This window comes from Anguilla rostrata, chromosome 7, assembly GCF_018555375.3.
Source record: "Anguilla rostrata isolate EN2019 chromosome 7, ASM1855537v3, whole genome shotgun sequence".
NCBI lineage: Eukaryota > Metazoa > Chordata > Actinopteri > Anguilliformes > Anguillidae > Anguilla > Anguilla rostrata.
The window spans coordinates 24,973,378-24,999,521 of record NC_057939.1 but is presented as its reverse complement, the minus strand read 5'-3'; the positions used below and the strand labels follow the sequence as shown (position 1 = coordinate 24,999,521).

General features: G+C 37.9%; 2 protein-coding genes across 7 annotated transcripts in view; one reads left to right on the top strand and one right to left on the bottom strand.

Moving 5' to 3' along the window:
• The first annotated feature begins 4,460 nt into the window (after positions 1-4,460).
• Positions 4,461-18,371, top strand: LOC135259446 (zinc finger protein 518B). The gene is made up of 3 exons (XM_064343860.1): positions 4,461-4,744; positions 12,899-12,959; positions 13,065-18,371. Exon 3 carries the CDS (start codon positions 13,288-13,290, stop codon positions 15,838-15,840), a length of 2,553 nt encoding a protein of 850 aa, XP_064199930.1. The 5' UTR covers positions 4,461-4,744; positions 12,899-12,959; positions 13,065-13,287; the 3' UTR covers positions 15,841-18,371.
• Positions 18,372-20,743: 2,372 nt separating this feature from the next.
• LOC135259448 (lymphocyte cytosolic protein 2) overlaps positions 20,744-26,144 on the bottom strand; it is a 32,105-nt gene continuing 26,704 nt past the window's right edge. For 4 of the 6 annotated variants that reach the window (XM_064343864.1, XM_064343866.1, XM_064343868.1 and 1 more), the window contains exons 14-19: positions 25,814-25,886; positions 25,633-25,655; positions 25,395-25,498; positions 23,619-23,696; positions 22,620-22,775; positions 20,744-20,986 (exon numbers count right to left, since the gene is read on the bottom strand). In XM_064343864.1, the coding sequence (XP_064199934.1) occupies positions 20,840-20,986; positions 22,620-22,775; positions 23,619-23,696; positions 25,395-25,498; positions 25,633-25,655; positions 25,814-25,886 (581 nt within the window). In that variant the 3' untranslated portion in view covers positions 20,744-20,839. Of the gene's footprint in view, positions 20,987-21,793; positions 21,868-22,619; positions 22,776-23,618; positions 23,697-25,394; positions 25,499-25,632; positions 25,656-25,813; positions 25,887-26,144 lie in introns of all 6 variants that reach the window. The other 2 variants (XM_064343867.1, XM_064343865.1) reach the window with 2 other exon arrangements.

The following is a 26,144-nucleotide window of genomic DNA, read 5'->3' as shown; positions in this document are numbered from 1 at the left end:
CCAGAACAATGATGAGGTCTAGGCTGCCAAACGAACGTCTGGTTCTGCTGGCTTGAGAGGCAGCACTGCTAGGATGCCCTGGCCCACTCCTCTGTCCAGACATTTGCATCTAACTTGCTTAACTCTGTGATTTAACTTAACCATTTATCAGTGCCCAGCATCCCAGAATCACCTCTCTCTAGGCTATATCCGCTCTCCCAGACTAAACAGCACAGTCAGCTCAGCTCACATAACAGCTCTATGCTCTCGATTTACCCCTCCTAGACATCTTTAACTATAGGATTCATTAAAGAGGTAGATTTTGAGCCTACATCTATAGACAGAGTATCTGAAGCCCAAATATGCACAGGGAGATTGTTCCATAAGACAGGAGCTCTGTAAGAGAAGAGAAGGTCCCATTGTAATTATAGATATACTTGGAATTTCCAAATAGTCAGAATTTTGAGAACAAAGTAATCTTGTAGGAGAATAAGGAATAAGTAACTCACTAAGATATTCAAAAGCCAAACAGTTTAAAGCTTTATAAGTTAACAGTAGAATCGTATAGTCAATTCAAAATTTGACTGGCAGCCAATGAAAAGTTTTGACCACTGGACTGATATGTTCACATTTCTCAGTTCTAGTAAGAACTATAGTGACTGCATTCTGTACAAATTGAAGACGTTTCAGGGTTGAATTAGTGCAAACGGACAATAAAACATTACAGTAATCGAGCTGAGAGAACACAAATGCATGAACCATTTTTTCAGCATTCTGGCGGGAAAACATCTTTAGATATGTTCTTCAGGTGGAAGAAGGCCACTCTTGTGATATTGATTAATGTAGGCCTGAAGGGAGAGATCTGAATCAATAGTTACACAAAGGTTTTTAACTACTGATTTGGCGGTGACAGAGAAGCAATTTAAATTTAAAGAAAACTGCAGGAATTTATCCCTAAGAGATTTGGGACCTACTACCAGGATCTCAGTCTGATGAGAATTCAACAAGAGGAAATTTTGTCTCATCCAAGCCTTTACATCTTAAAGACAGGTCTCTAATTCGGCTAGCCAAATCAACTTAGCCTCGTTCAAAAGATATAACATTGCATATAATCTGCATAGCAGTGTTAGTTTACCTTGTCTGTTTATAACGTCCCCAAGGGGGACCGTGCACAGAGAAAAGAGCAAAGGACCCAAAACAAATCCTTGAGGTACTCCAAAGTTTACCTTGGAATACTCAGCATACTTGTTGTTTAACCAACAAACTGAGATCTGTCAGAGAAATAAGGTTTAAACCACCTAACAGCTTGCCTGGTGATACCAACTGATTTTTCTGGTCTACGACAGATAATACTGTATAGTGGTATCAAAGGCAACACAGTAGGTCAAGTAGGACAAGAATGGAGATACAGCCATAATAAATGGAGAGAAAGAAATCATTCAATACTAGGACAAGGGCCGTCTCAGTACATTGATGATTCCTAAAAATAAATAATAATAAGTACTAATCAGTAATAGCAAGTTCTCATATTACCATTTATGTCATTATAAGACATATAACTTCAAATGAACATTCTGTGCAAATTCTGTTTAAAAAAATGTATATGATAATTTAATACAATAACCCTCTCAGCATTTCCTTTGGCAAATTCCATTTAAATGAAACTGTTCAATTCAATTTTATTTGTACAATACTTTTCATAGAGACATAGTTAGTGATGCTTTACAGTGGAAATACAAAATCAGAAAATCAGTCCTAATACACTATATGCTAGTGGTGTTGGTTTTTTAATAATCAACACAATTTAATATGATAATCCTCTCAGTATTTCCTTAGGACAAACGCCATTTGAAATGAGATTGTTCAATTAAATTTTATTTGTATAGTACATAGACATGGTCACAAAAACACTTTACAGTGGACATACAAAAAACCAAAAACAAAAAAACTGGGCAACAACCAGGCCTGAACCTGCAAAAAGCGAGCAATTGAGGGGGGAAAAATTCCAGTTGGAATAAAAACACTCACATGGTGGCAAGATACCTCCCCCGCCACAATGGGAAGACATCTCAGGAGGAACCGAGCTATAGGGGGGGAGATTTTGAGTTTATTTTTTGATAACCTCTGGTGTGTGATGTTTTAATGCAATAAAAATGTTGTCACACTGTCTTATTACAATTTCATGAAGGACAGACAAATAAGTTCAGTTTCTAAAAGTATGTGGGCACCCCTTCTAATTAGTTTTTCATGCTATTTCAGCCACATACATTGCTAACAGGTGCATAAAATCAAGCATATAGCCATGCCACCTCCATTGACAAAAATATGCAGTAGAATGGGTCGTACTGAAGAGCTCAGCGACTTTCAACTGGGCACTGTCATATATGTCACCTTTTCAACAAGTCAGTTTGTCACATTTCTGCTCAGCTTGAGCTGCCCCAGTCAACTGTAAATGCTGTAAATGTGAAGTGGTAACGTATAGGAGCAACAACAGCTCAGCCGCAAAGTAGTAGACCACACAAGCTCACAGAATGGGACCACCCAGTACTGAAGCATGAAGAGCATAAAAATTGTTTGTCCTTGGTTGCAACACTCACTACAGAGCTCCAAACTCCCTCTGGAAACAACATTAGCACAAGAACTGTTCGCCAAGAGCTTCATGAAATGGGATTCCATGTCCAAATAGCTAAACATGCGCCAAAGATCTCCAAGCACAAAGCGTCGGCTGGAGTGGTGTAAAGCACACCACCAATGGACTCTGGAGCAGTGGAAACGCGTTCTCTGGAGTGATGACTCATGCTTCAATATCTTCCAGTCAGACTGACAAATCTGGGTTTGGCAGAATGCATAGTTCCAACTGTATAGTTCAAACTGAATGCATCATTTAAACATTCACAGTCTAGGTTGGAAAACGTATGTAAACATCTAGGGTAATGGATTCTCCAAAAGCTAACTGGAGTCACATGTTCCAATGAATGCGATGAGATTGGAGGTGCCCTGCCTCATAGGCACACAAAAAAAGTTCAATCACTGACAAAGCCTGTATTTATGAAGAAACATCTGTTCATGTGAACCATGCCCTGCTTATCCTGGGCAGGGCTGTTGGGGGGGGGGGGGGGGGGGGGGGGGGGTGGGGGTGGGGGGTGGTGCAGGAGCCTATCCCAATGTGCATTGGGCAGGAGGCAGGGATACACCCTGGACAGGCTGCCAATCACAGGGCACACACCCCATTCACTCAAACATTCAAACATATGGGAAATGTATGATACCTGGACTAGCATCTTAGCCTTTTTGGACTGTAGGAGACCCACACTGGGAAAACATGCAAACTCCACACATAAAGGCCCAGGATTTAAACCTAGGACCTTCTTGCTGTGAAGCAACAGTGCTGCCCTCTGCACCACTGAATCCAATTCATGTTAAACATAATTTTCACCATAATGTTTTACTGTTTTAATTTCAGAATTGTTGGCAGATGGATGCACAAATGGATTTTTACCTTGATCATGATGGGTCTTACAACATGTTACCTATACATTTTTAAAACAAAACATTTCAGCACTTTTAAACGTAATGACAGAAAAAAAGATAATAATAATAATAATAATAATAATAATAATAATAATAATATTATTATTATTAACAGCTTGGATAACGTTTTTTGCCATTTGGTAGGCCTATGTCTTTTTGTTCTCTTTGAGGAATCCGGGCACATGCTTCCTTTCAATAGCGTCATAACATCTAACAAACAAGTTACTTAACAAGAAAATGGCGCTGGTTTCCGCTGGAAAGAAAAAAAAAAAAAAAAACATTTTTAAGGTATGCCTCAGTAATTCACGCATTCTTGGGGGAAAGGATGCTGTGTCTGTCCTGGAATATTGCAGAGAATGTTTAACCACAAATCGACATGCATTTATCCATTTACTAGCCAGTGCCATACAAAGTTAAAAAGTATTACAATCAACAGGGGACAAGATGTGCTCTTAAAGTCATTTAAATCAGCCCGCAGTGATCATAACGTCATGGACAATCGACACGAATACAGTCTTTATATTATAAACATTACGGTATCCACTACAGCGTAATAGTAGACATCTACTGCGATGTCCAATCGCCGCTTAGAAGAAGATCATCTATCTGCTACAAAGAAGGAGATTAAATCTCAGTTTTAAGGTCGTGCGTCCGCGAGTAAAGCCCGATTTTTACTTCGTCGCTCGACCATTTCGACAAGCGTCGTGCGACGCAACATCGTTACACAACATCACTATACAAGCTCTCACAACGTTCCAGTGATTATGACAAATATAGGCTATTTTCAGCACACGATACATGCTAAGCGGTTGAAACAACACTTAATCAAAACCTCCCTATTGTGAGCTAGCTGCCATCTCAGGTGTGATGCAGGACGACATAAGATATTGAGTTGCACTGAGTTATATTAGGCTACTCTAACTATACAGATGTGGCACAAAAACGAAGACACGCACGCGCACACACATGTTTTCATCAACTTTTTTCTGAGATAATTGGTACACAGACTTCTTAACATATTCTGAGGACAAGGAAGGGTTAAATGCACAGCGCATAGTACGGTGTAGAGATCTACTGCTCCACTGCGAATTTGACCAATCACAGCTTGTTGTTGGACGTTACACGGGTTCTCTTTTCTTCCTCCAGAATGAGAGAAGACAATACCCAGGACACCATTTGCCAGTGTGATTAGGAATCATATGGGAATTTCAGTAATGCGCAACAGTAGTTCAAGGTTTGTGAAATAGCTTGTTTTGCATTAGAACATCTTGAAAGTGAGCGTGCATAGCTATGGTCCACAACTGGTATAGGTGCTTTTAGAATATGCTTCGAATCGTTAGATTCCTCCCATTTTGGCTAGTTGGGGTGCTAGCCTCGTTGTGCGATCTGTTTTGCGTTTTATGCGAATAGTTTATCTCATAGGGGCGTAGATGTGCTTCTACGTAAATTGGTTTGCGCAGTTGTCTCGGTGTGTGTAGAAAGCGGTGTTACGGTAGCTAGCTATCCACATTGGTCATATTTATTGAGTCCTGTGGAACTAAAATATACCAACAGTAAATTAGAACATTGCATATTTCACACATATGAAGATAGCTTGCAATTCACTCTTCGAGCGTCAGCTGTTTTCTGCAGTATTCTCGAAAATGTAGAAGTGTGGTCGAAACGGTTTCTTCAGATAACAGCGCATTCTTGCGAATGCATTTTCTACTCTATAAACGTTGCCAATTTCAGTTCTACATGTTTAGTTTCGGCTATGAGAAACAATTAAAAAAAACAACGCTGTTAGATAAATAATAATAATGTTAAAAGACTGAATAAATCCATGTCAAGCATATAGATTAGGCTATAAAAATGAAATGACATTGATTAATTAGTATCACTCAGATATTAAATTAATTGTATATTACCCAAAATCAGAGATAGTAAAGAGCTTCGGGGTTATAGGCATTTTATGTCTTCTAGGTGAATTTCTGTTTTTTTTTTTTTTGTTGGTGCTGTGAGGCGTAACAAATTTCTCATAGCCTACTGTCTTTTTTTAGAGTAACTTAATTTGGATGAAAAATTTGGATGCATTATATATGTGAGCTCTATAATGTTTGGGATAAATACTTTTTTTCTTGATTTGCCTCTGCTCTACACTGTTTTAGATTTGTAATCGAGCAATGCACATGTGGTTAAATTGTAGATTCTCAGCTTTTATTTAAGGGTATTTTAATACATTTTGTTTTCACGATGTAGAAATAACAGCCCTTTACCTTTACCTTTACCAGTCATAAACTGTAGAGTTCTTCCTTGGCCTACTTGACCCTTTAGTGAGCTGATCAGTGCTGTCTTTCGACATAATGATGTTCCAAACAGTTGATTTTGGTAAGCCTAGGGTTTGGCCTATGTCTTGGACTGTTTTTTTTTTTTTTCTTTTCTTAAAGAAAATATATATTGCCTATTTCTCAGCCTCATAATGTCTTCCTTGACTGTCTTTGGGACAACTGTGGTCCTTATGCTAACAAACACTAATAACAGACTCTAAAGGCAATCCAAATCCTAGACTCAAGACTAGGTAGGCTACTTTAAGCTGTACTAAAGAAGCACACACCTGGCTAGTCATAAACACCTATGAAGCCATTTGACCCAGATATTATGGCGCCCTGAATTGGGGGAGCTATGTATAAAAAGTGTTGTTATTTCAAAATTATTATTTCTACATGGTGAAGCCAAGATGTATTAAAATGTTCTTTAATAAAAGCTGAGTATCTGCATTGTCCATTGTTTAATTGCAAATCTAGAATTGTAGAGTACAGAAGCAAATCAAGGAAAAAAAAAAGTCTTTGTCACAAACATTGTGGAGCTCACTATATTTTTTCAGTTATTGAAGTAAACAAATTGAAGTAGCCTAAAACTTGCAGTTTTGGTGCTCGAACTTAAGTTCTCTGCATTCAGACTAATTGGTTAAAATGTGCAGGAATGCATCCTAAATTATTCTTTAACTGTAAAATTTTGCATTAATTTCTGTAGTGTTGCCAGTATCATGTACTGTTGCTACAAATATTGATGAAAAAAATAGCCTACCTCCTGTCATTTTATTGTACATAACAAAGTTTTTTTTTTTTATAACAGTATGATTTTGACAAAATATTTGTGCAGTTAAAACTTGATTATTTTAGCTACATAATTCTTCTGGCCTTTGTTTAGTTTTTCCAGAGTTAATAAACTTAACCAGTATTTAGACATTTACCCAATTTGTCAAAATAATTCAGATTTAATCTGTTTCTGATACATGTAGAAACAAACTGTGTGTGATTTGGAATGCTTTTGGGGTGGCATTTCAGGCAATGCATGTGATGGGATTTCTACATTATTACACAATCTGGTATGATATTCTAGATTCCTTTTAATAAGTACACTGTATTTTAGTGTGGGTGCTTTTGTAGCTATACGAGTGCCTGGTTTTTGTCAGTTTATCCAGGAATCCAAATAGAGTAAAATATTAAGTGAAAAGTGCTAGGCTACATGCCTCAGTTGTATTTCAACAGTATTACTACATTTGCTTCATTTAAAGGAAAATGTCAGTGTAAATATTTTTTGAGGTTCCACACAAGAACCAACCATTGATTTTAACAAAATATAGCCTAGAATTTCCTTAAAACTGGTGCTTAGTTTCATTAAATAGGCTAGGTGTTCATATTGATTACGCTTGCACTCACTGACTCCTATGTGTTTTTGGCTGTTGTCTCTTGTTTCCACAGAATACAGTGCAGAAAATGAATGCATGTGTTGTTTAAGAATATGATTGATTAACAAGTCATTTAATTATGGGGGCAAGCACCTCTGGTGCAAGGCTCCCTATTGCATTGGATGGTTTTTATAATAATAATAATAATAATAATAATAATAATTATTATTATTATTATGTCTTCTACCATTTTTTGCAGTTCCAGAAAAATGGATAAATTGACAAAATACTGCACAATGGTAGGTCCTTGCACAGAATAGTCGTGCAGCAAATTTAACCACAGTTGGCCACATGATGGCAGGATAGCATACAGTTAAATGAAACAAAAAAACTCCTGCCCCATTTGTCATAGGTAGGCTACATAAAAGCAATGTCAAGAGGTGCATCGTCTCTTCAACTAGAAGTAATTCCATCAAAGCCATTAAGTCCGCCATATTAGATTTTCCGCCATTCCACATCTCCTAGACCACATGACCCATCAACATGTAGCCTAACATTTGTTCATTTGAAGGTTGTCTAAAAAGTTACTGTAAGGATAGTTGGCACTAAAAAAAAACATGGGAGTAAGTACACAAACAAAAGCCAATAAAAATTGATGTGGGAATGGCTTATCACAAAAATGCTAGTAATTCTCAAGCATTCTGATATAAATTGATGACACTTTGTTGCTGTATTGACACTCACATGAAAATCACCAACCAAAAGTATCGCCCAACTGAAATACAGTGGCAAAAACTTGTCTATTAGAGATTATAGCTACTTGCTTTAGTGACCAATTTCCTAATCTGGAACATATATATGGACCTTGTGGATCACTGGCTTCTTGAATTGACTGCCATTTTGGAAATGCCACTAGCCATTTTCTTTCCTCTGTTTTAACGTAACCACATCGGTGAGACCAATGAAACTTGGCATTGGTAAAGGGTACCTCTATATGGCCACTAAGCAATTTTAGCACTGATTAGCCACTTGGGGGTGTTATAACTCAGTTGAATTTCCAATATAAACAAAAAATCATGAATCCTGCCCCTTGTGGACTACAGATTTGAAATTAAGCACACTATATGTCTCTGCTCATGGACAATGTAAATGCTTAGAAGTTATAATAACTAGAACAAAGTGCCCTTTTGGCGTTGCAACCGTTGTCCTTGAGCCTCCCCTGAGCCCTGAGACTTTTCTCGCTGTACCCCAGGCCTCTCCATTGCGCTTGTGTTGGCCAACAGAGGGTGCTGCTCGCTATAGCAGCTTCATATCACTCTTCTTCTACTAACTACTTGCTTGCACTAGTTTTAGAGAAAACTGCTGTGGAAAACTCGGTAGTGTTGCTTGTCTGTCTTGTACGTATAGATAATTAAATACACTGTATTGAAGCATTGTAGTTTGACCATATTCTTTATTGTGTGTTTGACCATTTTCTTTATTGTGTGTTCCATAGTTTACCATAGCTTCACTCACCATAGTACTGTAAACTATGATTTTCTGACACGGTTTATAAAGTTACTTACTTAGTACCCAGTTTTAACAGTCGGCCTGCACCATAGTTTATTACAGTACAACAGTTACCATGGTCAAAGTACATGAAACCGGAATTGTCCCCTTTTTTATTTCATAGATAATAACATTAATATTTTAATGATATATTGACCGCCAAACTGGAAATGTCCCCGGGTTTCATTTCAGAAATCTGGTCACCTTAGCTAGCTCAGTACTTTGTTAGCATGCAAAAGGTAGACAGTGAATCAGCACCGTGTAGACCACGCCGACCGCAAGAAGCATGAAAGCTAGCTAGGTAGTTTATTAGCACTGACCGCAAGAAGCATGAAAGCTAGCTAGGTAGTTTATTAGCATGCTAACGCCAAACGGTGAATCAGCAATATACTTCAGAATTCTTACCTGACTTCTCTGGAGATTCCCTAGCTCGTGCCAATCTCTTGCGTTTGGCATCACGACTTTGCGACAGTGATTTGCGCTTCTTTTTAGCCATGATGCAAACGTTCTTCAAAACTCTCTGTCTTGAATGGATCCTCCCCAGTGTTTTCGATACAAACGTTCTTGAAAAAACTCTCTGTCTTGAATGTACCCTCTCCAGCGTTTTCAGTTCTAAACCGTCTGTGGTGTGATGTTCCACTTACGGGTCAGAGACAAAAGTCGAATTTACGAATCAACGCTTTATTAAACCACAAAAACAGTGCCAAAACAAACAACTCGGTAGCGAAGCACCACTCTCCATACAGGCTCACAGTTTAAGAGACCAGAAAACACACGGAACAGTGAATAAGTACCAAAACAGTGAATAAGTACCAAGCGGGGCCAGGCCTCCTACAGTGGTGTAACTGTTACCATTGGTATGGTATGGTAGTTCTGGGTGACAGTAGTTCCGGATTGCAAAATAAAAAGTAAAACTGGTGAGTATTTCTTTAACATTAAAAATGAAATTATGAAAAACAGCATATGCAAACACTGGCCCCCTGAAACTTTTTTGGGGCAAGTTTGGAGGGATTGGAGGAATGTGAATTGGAGGAATAGTGGGACACACAAACACACACACGTACACACAAACCGCTCTCCAATTATAGTAGTAGGATGTCCACCATTTAACATTTTCCGCCATTTTGAATATATATATATATTTTTTTTTTACAAAAGTCAAAGTTAAACCATGTCAAATGGGCTTCCTCCTAGACCATTTGACATGATATAACTTTCAACAATTTGTTCATTGCAAGGTCCTCTAAAAAGTTATTAAAAACAGTTGGTCTTAGAAAGGAAATAAAAATGACAAAAATACAAATAACTGAAATGGTTTGACATAAATGAATGAAATTCGGTAACACAGTGGTATAGACAACTGTATGTTTTTAAACATGCATACATTCACTAAAATCACTGTTGTCTCTTGCTGAGATTTGATACTTGTTTCAGTGATCAACTTCCTCATTAAGGATCTATGAAAAATTTATTTCAGTTATGCTTCTAAGCCAAGCAGTATCGTCACCATGATCCAATAAGACCGCAGCAATACTCCACTGAAAACTCCTAAACTATTCACCTGTTATCTATGACCTATTATCATATTTTGCAGGAGAAATGTGTCCTAGCTGCTGACTTAACTATGGCCCTGATTTGGCTGGCCTGACAGTGGGAAAATTTTTGTTGTTTTGGCTCTGTATGCGAGCACATTGGATTTGAAGTAAAACCATTAATATAAGGTTAAAGTGCATATTTAGTTTGAGAGTATTCTCATCCATATCAGACAAACCTTGTAGGAATTACAGCCCTTTTCATAAGTAGTTGCCCCATTTTAGAGAACCATAAGCAACTGAATAAACTAACCCCTTAAACCCCACTTAAAACACAGGGCTAGTTGTAAGAATCCCCTGTCTTAAATAAACCACATTGCTTGAAATAAAGAGCACATTTGTACCAAAATGACCAAATCCTTTGATCCTATGGGAGTTTCACTCTGTAAACATACAGAGCATACTCATTCTGAAGAAAGAATCCAAATCCAAAAATTGTTTTGTACTTTCTTTATTCTGTAGTGATTATATGTACTCCTGAAACTGGGTAAAAATAGATTTATTTTTTGAATTGTACCCCAGGATGTATACATCACTAGGATAAAAATCTGAGTGGATTGAACAAAGAAGTAAAATTTACGTGTTTCCCGAAAGGTGGGCCCAAGTGTCCCCAAAACCTCCAAATGGTACCAAACCTCTCCAAATTGGAAAATTCTGTATATATTTTTTCCCAGCCATATTCCACATCCAGAAGCTAATTCCATTGAGGGTGGTACTCTCTGGAACCCTACAAAACAAATATTCATTATTTACCCATTGTCTGTTTTTGACTTAGCCTTGTATTACAGTCAAACTCTGTCCTTTTGGAGAGCTTCTATTTACAAAATGTGTCCATAATGGTTACTTATCACACAAACTAAATTCACTTAAAAACAATCAAACCACTTGGTTTTTACTTTGCTGTGTGCTCTGACCTGCACTCTGCTGTCAGACTGCTGTAAATTAGGCTTGTCAGCAGTAAATCTCCCAATCACAACAGGATGAGAGCTCATAAGGAGAAAAATTACAAAAATATGTAATCCAATCATATACTATTTACAGTAATATAGTGCCCTTAATCAGTACTGCAGTGTCTCTTATGCAAGCATTTTCCAATAAACAAAGCTCCAATAAACAATTGATAAAGCATGCGCATGCACTCCTGCACTATGCAAAAACACAAAGTGAAAATAACTGGGTACACAGCAAATAGCGAAGCTATCATTTTAGCTAGAAGAGCGATGTAAGCTATGTTTAAAAGCTGTGAAAATTACCTTGGAAAACGAGACTGTAAGGTACCTAATGTATACAGGGTTTCCAAGCGGGGGCAAAAGTCATGATGGGTACATCATAGAGAGGTAGTTTCAGGTAGTAGCTTTCTTTTAAGTAATTTACTTGCCACTGGAATGTGTAATTGATATCATTGTTTCACTGTTTGTAGGGTATGCAAACTGCTGTTTAGAAAAACATCACTTTTTGCCTGCGAAATTCTATTTATGTTCATAGAAAAATTTGTTTTCAACTGCTCCTGAACGCTGTCAGCTCAATGAACATAATACATAATGAATAATGACGTTTGGTAGCCTGTGTACAAAGAGCTGATTGATTGCTTAGGGGTCAAAGTGGGATTTTAGTGATATCAATACCATCTCTGTAGTATTAGCTGTTGTTTACTTGTTGCAGACAATTATTGGATTATAAAATACCCTAATCATCAACCTGGGCTGTCAATTTCAGCCCTCCTTTGGGACTGCCTTGTTATTTCTTTTATTATTTCTGTATTATTTCTTGATTATTTTTACCAATCACGACAGAGTTTTTTTTGTATAAAAGTATGAAGAGTCTAAGTAGTGCTCCTTGAATCGGTGACAGATAAAAACAATAATTTAAGAGAATGCAATTTTTAGATACCGGCATCTAATCGAGGTCATTCCTATGTTCCCAAGGTCCTATGTTCCCCAGATTTATATGGCACATAGGCTAATGGGAACATGACAAAGGGTCCTATGTTCCCCAGCTCTACATAGGCTATGTGCTCTCTCAGGGTCCTATGTTCCCAGGGTCTTATGTTCCCCAGCTCTATAGAGCGCATAATGGGGTTTTGTTGTGTTTATATAGCTGTTTTGATGCATTGTTCCAATAAAAAAAACTGGATAATATTAATGAAATATTTTAACTTGAAACGGGTCAAATTTGACCCGAACACAATAGGAGGGTTAATGTGTGTTAACAGAATATTGAACTGGGGAACATAGGACCCTGGGAACATAGGACCTTGGGGATTTGGGACCCTGGGAACATAGATACACTCCCATCTAATCGGGCTATAAAAGATTAACATTTTCTTAATGTTGTTATATTTAGTACTTCTTTGCAAATCCTTTGCATTCAATGAATGCCTGAAGTCTGCATTTGATTTGATTTGAGCAGTTAAGATGACTGTATACATCAAAATTCATCCTGCTGCTGCCATCAACAGCCACATCAAAAAAGTGCAGTATACAAAGATATTTCTATGTGGTGAAACAAAAGCTTTAACACTTGCAAGAAATTCAGTTTTTTAAGGAAAATAGCTAAAACATTTTCTCTTTTTTTGCAGTTGGATTCTGCCTATACAGGTGGATGAAAGGACAGAGCAAGTGACACTTTTCAAAGGAGGAGTGAGTCATTGTGTACTGCATTAAGATTACAGTGAAATTTTAAATGAACACTTTCAGTCAGTGTGAAAATGTGATCTTTATACATAGTTTTTTTTTTTTTTTTAGGTTTTTTGTTGCTTGAAGATGCTTCCTACTTCACGTCTGTGTTTCTTCATGTGAAATAACTACAGGATGACTTCTAAAGTTGAGTTTGTGCCTCTGAAAGATGCCTGGGTCACTCTGTGTTTTCTTGGGGATGGAATAGCAGGAAAACAGATGATTTAACCATCAACCTTTGGTATTTTATTGGTATTTTTGGTATTTGTACCACAAGAGTAATTCTACCGACATGAATCCAATCAGTCAGCATCAGAATGTCTTCATTTCTTTTGTGGAAAACACAACAAAGAAAAACAATTCAGAAAAATCTCTGGCCTTGTCTAAATGGAATAACAATCGGAACAGATTTTCTTGTGACAAATGTCGCTTTTCATCCATAGACGTGGATCAGTTCAATAAGCATGTTTTGCAGCACGTGGAAATGACCTTCTCTTGCTCTTATTGCAACCATGTCTCGTACACCAGAGGCGAATCTCAGCGGCATCTCGTTAAGCACACTGGCACCTTCCCCTTCAAGTGCCAGTTCTGCCCCTATGGTGCAGTGAGAAATGACTACATCGTGAAGCACACTCAACGAGTTCACAAGGTTTTTGAAGAGAAAGCCTCATACAGAGTCACCAAGACTAATTTAGAACAGCAGCCCCACTCGACCAAAACGCACATGTATGCATCACCCTTGAGCACAGACGTGGACTTGCCCCCTGTGGGTGTGGTTAGTAATGCACCAGTCAGCAGTGATGCCGTTGGAAAGACAAGTAATTCTAGTGGTTTGTCCAAGGTCCAGGTGGAACTTTTGTCTCCCCTAAATGAACCCATTCAGCATGACAAACCCTTGACTATTGCTTATCCACCAGAAATGGACATACCCCCTGGCTGCTTTGTTGAACTCGTGGAGGTGAAAACAGTCAATGGGACCAAGGAGCTGGAGCTTAAGTTAGTCTCACAGCAAACTGCTGAAACCAAATCACCTGTGAAGAATTTGGAGGCTCAAACTGGGAGTGTCGGTGTTCAAAACAGCCACATAGATAAACCAACCTTCAGATGCAGTGTCATTGCACAAGAGAGCAAGGCAATCCATCCAGAGCCTCATATTGTAAACCAGAATGTGAAAAAAAGGGATTTCTCCTCAGTAAAAACTGTGTTGAATGTGTCCCGTGATCGAGGTCCAAACTTAAAAGAACACTCGAAAGAAGCACAAGGGGCTGTGAAAGAAAAATCTGGTGAGCCTGCGAGGGAATTTGGTGCCAACACTAGGAAGGAAGCATCGAAAAGTGTGCGCCAGCAAATGGGACAGAAATCACTGAGTTCCGGTAAACTCAAGAGTCCTTTTCAGCCTCAGTCCATATTATCTACTCAAAGTACTGCAAATAATGCCGTCCAGCAGAATGTTGTCAGACCCACTGTACCCTCAAAAACCTGTAATACTGGTGACCTCCCCTGTCATATTGTTCCTAAGGAGGAGGTAATCTGTGACTTTCCATCACATCCAACAAGTAATTCCTTCTCTCCCTGTGGGAGTGATACTATGACTAAAGGGAACGGTTGTCCTCTGGATTTCATACCTTTTGTCAACCCCATTTCTGAGAAAGTTGCTGATGATAAGGATTCACATGATGCTCCGGCTACCACTGAGCTACCAGTCATATCATCAGTATTTTCCATTAGTCAAGGCCCTGGGGATTTCCCAGGCTGCATCAGGTGGGAGCAGGCTTTAAACAACAACCTGGGAATTTTCCCTCAGAATGGGAACATATCTGCTGTTCCAGAGCAAGGGAATTCAAAAAACATATTGTCCACCAGACGTACATCAACGTCAGTGGATACCTGTGGCAGCCCTAAAGGAGGAACAAATCATAAGCTCACAAGTAAAGGAGAAAAAGGCACTAACGCAGACAGTGTTAAGACGGACTCGCCGAGCCCTGCCAGTGAAGCACCAAGGTCTCCGTTGTTGGGTCAGACTTACTTACCCCAGCTGAACAAGATTTCGCCCCGTGACCTGGTCAAAAATCCAGCGGACGCTCCCACTAAACAGAAAAATAAAAAAATTCTGGAAGACTCCTTGCCCATGTTCATTCCACAAGGAGCCGTGCTGAAGATCTCTGAGTCCAACAAGCCCTCACTTACTCTGAAGATATCCACACCAGCTTCAGAGATGATAGGCAGCTGGATGCCTAGGCCTGTCCTTTTCAGCAGTTTAAATGAACAGAACATTTTGGACACGGACCACTCTTGCCAGAACAAGGTTCCTAAGCTCTCACTGAAAAGGAGGAAATCAGGAGCAGAAAACAAGGGTTTGGATGAAGAATGGGAGCAACAGGATTCGCAAACTCATGATGGGTATGATGATGCTTGGAAATTAGCCAAGCACAAGAAGAGGAAAAAACACAAGAAGACCTCTAAAGCGAAATCCTCATCACAAGTGACAAAGAAAACCCAAAGAGACACAGGAAGACTCTGGCTCATTCCGCTGAAAGAGGATCAGCCGGTTAAATGCCCAGGGCCTGACCAACCCGTTGTTGTCCTTAATCATCCAAAGCCACAGACTTTTAGGGTGAGGACCAACATGCAAACCATGCTTAGAGGCAATAAGAACCACCCCAACTGTGCGCTCCCCACAGGAGAACGGTCTGTTATGTGGCACTCAAGGACAACTCGACAATCAACAGACCAGACCCGGCACACATTAAAAATGAAACTAAAGAAGGTCCATCAAAACAAATACCAGATAGTGGGATTTGTATTTAGAGACACTCCAACAGACACTCAAGTGCTAGTCCGGTGAACATGTTTTTAAGAAACATAAAGGAAGAAGTCCTTGGATGTGGAAGACTGAAACTACAGAGAACTTAACATAACAGAGTTGTGAATAAGGCATGTTTTAGGTGTTGTAGTAGGTGTGTTACATCTGAAAAGGCATTTCAATATCTTTGAGATATCCATGAAATATATTTCTGTTTTCTATATTGTATATAGGTTGAATCACTGTCTCGTATGTCTATATCATTTTTTTCTATACAAGCAACCTTATTAGGTATTTAATGCTCCCTGAAAATACCATGGAAAATTAAATTGGATTCCTTATTAAGGAATTTCCAGCAATGTTGTTTCATGAATATAGTTCACAGCAAAAAGCAAATGAAGAGTGTGATTGTTGATAATAATTATGTCTTATTATTTCCCAATTAAAAATTGGCTTAGAATTGGTCAAGTTTTTAACATGGGAGGAAAAACCAGAAAACCAGTATGACAACTGAGAATGCCAAATGTTTAGTGCAATTCGGTTTTTCATTTTCTGTGAAATATGTACAGCTAATGAGAAGCTATTTACATTATGTTAATTTTTTTTTTTGTCTGTGGTTGCAAAGTTTAGGAAATTTAATTTCACTCTGTTGCAGTGTTTAACAAGCGTGATCATGTAGACATGGTATTTATGGCTTTTTCCAGTTGAGCTCAGTTAATATTTTTTAAATTTGTTGGAAGGGCAGATGCTAATAAAATATGTTGTAAAAAATGAACACATTATCCTCAAATAAGACAACAGATTTAATATAGTGTTGTAATGTAAATTAAACTCTTTAATTGCCAGTTAAAACAAATTTTAAGTGCTCAATGAATTTATATATGTAAACCCAATGTAGAGCTGCCAGTTTCGAGTTCCGGAATCGTGATCACAGTGAGTTGTATCCTCTTTGAGGTTTTTCTTTTTCTTTTCTTTTTTGTATGGAATCTCATTAGTTTACAGCCAAGAACAGTAATCCCATCAACCATTGACTCCTGGAAGTTTCTGGTGAATTGTCAGTACATGTTAATTTTTACCTTCTAATGGAGATAGCTTTTTTGTGCACTCCAAACATCATCTTAGAATATGTGTCATGATATTAATATGTAACATTACGAAATCTTACCTTTAATGTGTGTATCAGTTAGTGTCTAGCCCAGATGAAACCCTTCTTTGATTGGCCAGAGGTTTAATACCATTGAAATAAAAAGTGTTTGATGTACATATTCATAACTAACAGTGTTAGGCTGGATTTACCTGAGGTGTTGAGCTGAGGTTTAACAGAAGTTAACATGCAATACCAAAAACAATCTCCTTGTCTTGGTCCACCAGCAGATTCTTGTGGGCTGCTCAGAAACTGCCTTTAGAAACATGGTTAACCATCCTTGCATACAGTTGTTAATGAAATGTTTTAACATCAGAATTGCTTTCATTTTTTAAAGTCATATTAATTTGCGTTATTGTTAATTTAGCATTTGTTGCTAGCACTTTTGAAACCATTTAAAGTACTTTTTTTTTATCTTAAATGAACATTTCTTTTGAGGGTAGCTTATTTTCTGTAGTTTTTATGGTTTTTTAAGGTGAAGGAACTTGTCCTTTGTGAAACCGCTTTTTCAAAGTTAATTAGCCCCACTATTGACATATTTGAGGTCATAGGCAAAGACTGTTGGGGGGAGGATTTGGATTTATATCTCCAGGGCCCGGGAGTTCAAAACTTTTTATCTCAATCAGATCCGATCAGATTTTGAAATCCCATATTTTGTGATCCAGGATCAGACAACTCAGCCAGATTTTGTCCAGGTATTTCAAAGCAATTCAGGATAGGATCACCCTGATCCAGATTCAGACTTTTCAAGATAACCAGATCCTGATTATCAGTGCTTTAAAGCCCTGGAACATTACTGAGAAAGATTACGATTTTCTAACCTTCAAATTATATATAATATTTGGGGGGCTTTAAAGGTGCAATATGTAACTTTTTGAGTGTCAATTTTTATGGCCCTACAAATGTAAACAACCTTTTCTTTTTTTAACATCTAAAGTTATCTTTTAACTCTGACAGCTCTTGATACAAGGAATAGCAGTTTGAGCCATTTATTAAGAAGAATATAATAAATCATTTTGTGCCACATATATAACAGCACTTGATTTAATTCATAATAAAAAGCCACATTTTAATCAAAAACAATAAATCTAATAGGGACACTTGTTGTACATTGCTCTGGATAAGAGCGTCTGCTAAATGCCTGTAATGTAATGTAATAATGTAACAACAACAACAAAAATTTCACAGATCCTCTTCATTGAAAGGCAGCTCTAGAGCAGCATCTTCAAGGAATGCTTTGATGGACTAGTGCCTATTATTTGTAGATAATTGTTTGATGATTCAAAATTTAATTTATGATTGATATAATATTTGTTGAGATAACTTTGTGATGATAAACTTAATATTTGGTTGAATACAGTGGTCTGAGAGGTAGGCTAGAGGCCACTGTAAATGTGACAGAAAAAAGTCAATAAAAATTTTGCAACCATTGAGCCTACAAACAATGTATTATTTTAATTTACAAACTCTACCATCTTTTTTATATTGAAATGTATTTTGAAATGAATTGTATACTACATTTTGTTATGGTAATCCACTCTAAATCCACCATTCTACTGGGATATAGGTAATCCTGATTTTTTGGATCAAAATGATCCCAATCCTATGTTAAAGTTTTGAACTACGCGTTTTGAAGATTTGATCCAGATTAAAGCTAGGATTCAATTACCTCATCTGATCGGATTCCAAAGTGATCCCAATCCTGTTTTTTGGTTTTGAACTGCCCATTTGCAAGATTTAATCCAATCCGATAGTCAAAATCTGATCAGATCACTTTTGAACTCCTGGGCCCAGGCCATTGGAAATAGTGCTATTTATATCTGACCATGTCTGTTAACTTGGTGATAAAGGATATAAACGGCAATGTCTGTATTGGCAAATATAAGCTTTTTTTAAGCATAGCTTTCCCTGAGAAACAAAAATACAAGGAAGCGGAGTGCCCTGTTCTCCTCATAAATTATATTGGCTACATCATGGAATTCATGTTCCAACAGCAAGAACAACTTCATCTAAAGCCTTTTTTTTTTAGGTTATCCTTGTAAAAATTGTGTTGGGGGTCCTACAGTACCTGGTGCTTTTTCACCTTGACAGTAAACTTTGTGTGGTTCATCTTGCTGAATTTCTTGAAATGCTCTCATGCAGCGTGTTTACTTTGGGTTTTTTTAAGGTTGTATTGTGACTTGTGATTGGTTAATCTTTCATTGAGCCCGGAGGACGTATATGTTTCTGTTCCTTTAGTCAATGTGTTGAAATAGCTGCCTAAAGATAAACATTACTAAACATCTAAATATATTCATCAAACATTAACTAAACATCTAAACATTTAGTAAACATCTTAATTTATTTTGGTAATTCAGTGACACCCAATTTTCATTTGGAAAGCGGTATTTCAAAAGCAGATCTCTGTGATGACTCAACAACATCAACAACAATATGCATATAAATTGCTCATCAAATACAGTCTTGGACTGTGTACGCTCCACTTCTGGTATAATTCCAGCCTCATACCATCACATTGGGCTAAAAACAACTGACTTTTATTCATAATTAACATGGTATGACACTTATTATGTTATAACACACATTCTCCTCTGAAGCAGGCAATGCTATGTGACACCTCATTACAGACACACTTGCAGATAGGATTTGGAAGAAGAAACTTCATGTGCAGCTAAACAGAAGATGCGGTGGTCACTACTGTGATATGAGCCACTGTCTTCCCTGCAATTATGGAGCCAATTATGTGTTGCACTGTGGAGCAACCAGCTGCAGTAGGCACTGTTACAGTCTGGATTCAATACTAGAACCTTTGGCCCATCCATATGGTGGAACAGTGCCTTAACAGGATGAGGCACCCAGCAGCTCTATTGTGATTAATTTTATTCTCTAGTTACTGGCCAACCTCTATGTTATGTTGCTCCACTTCACGTGTTATAGTATTACACGTGAAGTGGCTGTGTTCTAAGTTGTTCCTTAAATAAGGATTATAATTACTAAAGCATGCCACCAGTTTTTATTTTTTATTTTTGGTGAACTGGAAGAGACAGTGGGTTTCAGTTTGTGTGTGGTTCACGCCAGCTTTTGAAATACTTAGCCACTTGCATAGCCATTTTATTACATATTCATTTTGACTGTAATGTGGGAAAGATGACAGGGTTTATTGTTCTAGCACATTCTATTTTGTTTTTACTTTTTTTAAACTTTATTTTCACAATGTGAGTTTGTACTTTGAGGTTTTCTACTACTGAATGGTAGGCATGTTCTGGTCAAAATAATGTTGTTTTCATTGTCATAAGATAAAAATAGTCTGGGTTAATTTGGTTTTTTGCTTTATGTGTATTATTATCTTTACAATCCTTTTTTTAAGAACACAGTTTGATTATGTAACACAAGTGGAATGTTGAACATTCTTATCTTGTGTCAAATGACCTTGTAATGACACTGTTTTTGAGTGTTACTTTCTCTTATTGAAGTAACTACTGATTCTTCTTGAATATCTTCCAACACTGCTGGCTTTGGTTTGTCATGGCTATTTTATATAATTTCATTACAATTTTGCCGAAATAAATGAAAAAAAAAATGTTCCGTGTAATCAGAATGTGAAATTTTATGCACTTTCTGTTGGCTTTTCACAACAGTGAAGTCACATATATGAAACTGGAATGATCAGCTAAAGCCATTTATTTTCTATGTAACATTGCATCTGAATTCAATAGCCATTAATGAAAATGAAGTACCTCTAAGTTCAATACAGCTTTGTGGTCCCACTGGTGTAACACACTTGAATTAAAGGACATATAGCACATTTGATACATTTATTAACCAACATAAATAGCACATGATTTATAAGCTCTGTTTGAATTAAGCAAATTGTAAGCTGCATACATTTCTCTCATGTCACTGACCTAATATTTTATCAACTTCATCCTTCGTGAGCGGGCACGTGAGTGTGCATTTCCTTTGCAATGACTGGTCCTTTCCATCGATCAGGACAATTGGAAATATCATGTGGAACTTGATGATTGCATCTACAGAATCAAACATCTGTTGAAAATGAAAATATTCAATCAGCATATATTCAGAGACCCCACTTTCTTTTATTTACTTTCCAGTGAAAACAGCCATTGACTTAATTTTTCAGTAGTTACAGACATGGTTCCAAGGGTCATTCTTTGGTGTACATACAGTTGAGGCCAACAGTTTACATACACTTTGTTAGTATTTGGTGGCATTGCCTTTTAATTGCTTAACTTGAATCAAACGCCTTCCACAAGCTTCTCACAATACTTTGCCGGAAATTTTGCCCATTCCTCCTGACAGAGCCGGTGTAACTCAGTCAGGTTTGTGGGCCTCCTTGCTCAGACACGCTTTTTCAGTTCAGTCCACACATTTTCTATGGGATTCAGGTCAGGGCTTTGTGATGGCCACTCCAGTACTTTCACTTTGTCATCTTTAAGCCATTTTGTTACAACTTTGGAGGTATGCTTAGGATCATTGTCCTGCTGGAAGACCCAGTTGCGACCAAGTTTTAACTTTCTAGCTGATGTCTTGATGTGCTGCTTCAGTATTTATAGATAATCCTCCTTCCTCATGATGTCGTCAATTTTCTGAAGTGCACCAGTCCTTTTTCCAGCAAAACAGCCAGAGCCACTTTTAGAGGCAAAAGGTTCTAACATAATGTCACTAACACTTTTAGTAACACCCTGTTGACCAACCTGAAGTGCCATATATATGCACTGGTATACTGGTTTATATCAGTTATACCATAGCTTCAACTAAATGCATGGAAGAAATGTAAATAAAATTTTTAATCAAGTACAAAACTTTTATGTATAGACAACTGCCACTTACGTAAATATAATTATTCTTCTAACAGTAGATGTTTGGTAGAGTTCATATTCTACAGAGTTGTCTACCACTGTCAGCTATCAGATACATAGAAAAAGAGAAAAGACATTCAACAATGAAAAACAAAGTACAAATTAACTATTTGTATGAAGAATGTAGCTAGTGGTATCGCAAGCAGAAAGTCAGATGTGTCATTTACTCTCATGTAACCACGCTATGTTAAAAAACTTTGAAAACTTAATAAATATTACACCTCTGACCCCAAAAATGCTCGGCTAGATGTGCAAAGTGTCGCAACTGAGATATTTTCTGGATGAAAACCTTTTTTATCCACATATTTATCCTTTGGCTATGCTATTGGTTTTGTTTATCAACTGTTATAAGCTGTTGCTATGGTTACATTTCTCTTTATTTTGGGATTTCTAAGCCAACAACTTTAAAGTTTTCCTGTACTTATTTAGAACTGTAATGAGTCTGTAATCCAGATAACCATGCCTATACACAGATATAATGCCTGGCTGTCAACTAATCAGAATTCAGAATTCATCCAAGCCATGGTATACATATGTACATGCATACATGATCTACTGTATATACACTTCAGCAGGTCACATCTAAAAGTTAAATTTAATTAAATGAACCTATTTATTTTAAATAAAATTTATTTTAAGAATTTTAATTGAATCCAACATATATAAATAAAGTAAAATAAAATAAAATTCCTCAACAATCTAAAATGCACTGAAAAAACTGTTTTTTTTTTCCAGTGCGGATAATTATTAGCAAGGATTTACAAAAATAAATCACAGATACACACATATATACTTACATCATTTGTCCGTAATCCAGTTCCAAGGGCGTACTTGCGAGCGCTCTTTATAAAACGAATTTTGATGTTGAAAACTCTCCTCTGAGAAAGCAGTGATAGAACAAAGGGTTCCTCCGCAGAGCTCTTGGAGTGATCTCGCACTAAAAATGCCCCATCCTGTTCAGATGAAAATAATAATATTAATGTAATAGTATAATAATAATAATAATAATAATAATAATTAATAATAATTTGGTGCTATTTTTATTTTATAAGTAATACAAGAAACCTATGTTTAACTTTAAAAGAATGTACAAACACTACATGCCCAAATGTATGTGGACACCACTCCTAATTAGTGGATTTTGCTTCTTCAGGTGAATAAAATCAAGCATACAGCCATGCAATCTCCATAGACAAACAATGGCGGTAGAATGGATCATACTGAAGAGCTCAGTGACTTTCAACATGGCAATGTCATAGGATGCCTCCTTTCCAACAAGTCAGTTTGTCACATTTCTGCCCTGCCCTGGTCAACTGCCCAAGTGGTGTTGTGGAAGTGGAAAATGTCTAGGAGCAACAACAGCTAGGCTGCAAAGCGTTAGGCCACTCAAGATCACAGAACAGGCCTGCCGAGCGCTGAAGCGTGTAGCGTGTAAAATCCTCGGTTGCAACGCACACTGCCAAGTTCCAGACTGCCCCTGGAAGCAATGTCAGTGCAAGAACAGTTTGCTGGGAGCTTATTGAAATGCGTTTCCATGGTCGAGCAGTCGCACACAAGCCCAAGATCACCAATGCCAAGCACTCGCGGGAATGGTGTAAAGCAGTGTGGTGTGATGTCCGGGTACTTTTGGACATGTAGTGTTTTTACAATCAGCCTCTAGATAGTTTGATACACAACAAGATATAGATTCTTTCCTCACTATAATTACAGTAATGACCAGTGTATATTGCATGTTCATAGGCAATAGACACATGAATGTGTGTAGAAACAGGAAGTACTGGACTGGTTTACTGTACCGTGTTCATTAGGTGCAATGCATGCTCAGCGTTTGCTCTCTCACATGCGCCAATGTACCAGCTCTGATCACTGGATGTCTGTAAAAAAACATGTTTAAAAACAAATCCCATTTCAGTATAACTGGCTGAAGCTAAGCAAGTTTGAGCTTAGTGAATTACTTGGATGGGAGACTTGTGGAAACTAGGCTACTGATGGAAGAGATGTGGATAGGCCACTAAGGGGCACTCTTCCCACTTAATTAAATGGAAGACCCAATGCCTTAGCACAGTGATGGGGACACTGTACTATAGAAGGTGCCGTCATTCGGATGATACATTAAACCAGCAATACTCAAATCTGGCCCTCAAATAGGGCCAGTAGTACTGCTGGTTCTTGTTTCTCCCCTCTGTTGCCAGGTGAGTGTACTCTGGCCAGTCACTGACATTATTAGTCTGTGGACTATCAGGCAAAAGTGAAAACCAGTAATACTCCTGACCTTGAGGACCAGGTGAGTATCCCTGTGTTAGGTCTGAGGAAAGGTCCGAACTCATTAGAGATAATGTCACACTTTTTGAAAGAAAAGCCATGTTAACCATGGTATCCTGGTCTAATAACCACACAAAGTTCTGCATCTGGCCACCTAATGAACCCCTACATCTGATTGGCTACAAAAATCCCTTTCATTCCACACCCACTTTGATTCCCCTGGTCATCTAAAATACAGTGCCCTTCAAAGGTGTGGGAACAGTAGACAGAATTTAAAAAAAAAATCCTATATATTCAAGGCATTTCAATTCCGGATCAAAAGATAAATATGAGATAAAACTACATTAAATCAGCTTTTATTTCATCATATGTACATGAATAGTCTCCATTTTCAGCTGTGCAAAGTTAACAGACAATTGACAGTTACTAACTCTTGATGAGAAATTATAGGAGTCAGCAGGTATACACCAAAAAATACTAATTCCACTGTACCATTCCCATATGTTTTGAGGGCACTGTATGGCCAATTAATTATTCAAGTATGAAACTGAATTCCCTTAAATTCCCTTCTTGCATTGACTGAACTGAAATGGGACCAACCCCAGTCCTCCTTGGGTGCAGATGCAGTCTTCTGTCAAGACCTAAACTACTTCAGGTGTTTTAGTGCTACGCTAGAAAAAAACCTGCAACAACACCCCTTTTCCGATAAGATGAGGGACCGCTGATCAATACTTTGAAACTGCAAGAATGTATGAAAACATGTAAATTGATTTGGCTAAAAGTGTCTACCGAATACCTGTACAACTGCACAATTGTAATTGCAGTTGTAAATGTATTATAAATGCCATTTATAACATAGCCAACTGCATAACATTGATGCTATTTTCATTTTTCAAGTTAGTTGTGGCCTGAAAGGCACATTCCTTCAGAAGTCAAAGCGCTGGCACACTGTGCAGATGAACCCTCCTGGCAAAATTTTTACAATATTTGCATCAATGCCTTCATGAATGGAGATTAGACTTTACACTTCCTTTTCTGTTCACATTGAGCTTTATGTTACAAGGACTGGGGTCAGTCAATCCAGGAACTGAAATTCAGTGAATAATTGAAAAGATACCCCTGCACTTCTATGTTGACATTCCAAGTAATGACTGGAATTTTAAATCAGGTCCCGACGTGACTGAACAGAAGAGGCAGGAACCCCCAGCTCTATAAGTAACGGAGCTTAGATGTGCACCAGCTTTTGCTTGCTGACCCTGCGCAGTAGTGCAGTGCTGCGGGCGTGCGATTTGAGAGAGAGGGATCGTCACCTGGGCGGGCCTGGGTTTGGCGTGATGTCCGTATGTTTTCATGTCTCCCCTGGTCGGCGGCCATTCGTGGTGCCGACTCGCCATCACACTCGGCGTGCCTGCCGCTGTAAAACAACATCGCAAGAGTGATGCCAAAGGTGGAGGCTTCTATAGGGCTTCATTTTGGTCCTCACCGTCATTCTACCACCACATCCCCCCCACACACCCCGAATATAAAACGTTTTACCGTGTTACTTACCAGGCAATTTGCTTCCTGCTGACCTATACGTTTAAGAGTTAAGAATAGTATTAGTATTAATAATATTATAAAGACATTCTTAACAAAAGGCCACAGACACCCATACATGTGCACGCACACGCACAGACAAAAACACACACACAAACACACACACACACACACATGCACAGAACCACTGTACCATGACTCCCTGCAGAATTCAAGATCTTGAGAGAAAGTGGTTTGCATTGGTCGTGCTTCTCTTCTCATGCCTGCTGAATATAAAGATCTGTTTTAATTCTTGTGCAATGTTTACATTCCAATCTGCAGCATTCTGTCATGCAACAGTTTCAAAAATTTGTGTTGAACTGTCAGATTAATATATATATACATATATATATATATATCCCTTATACTGGAAAATTATATAACAAGAATCATGTAGGGGGTTCATAATTATTTTCCAATCCAGGTAATAATGTCACTGTGTTACTCAAATGCCTTTTCAAACTATGAGTGTATTTATGTTATTT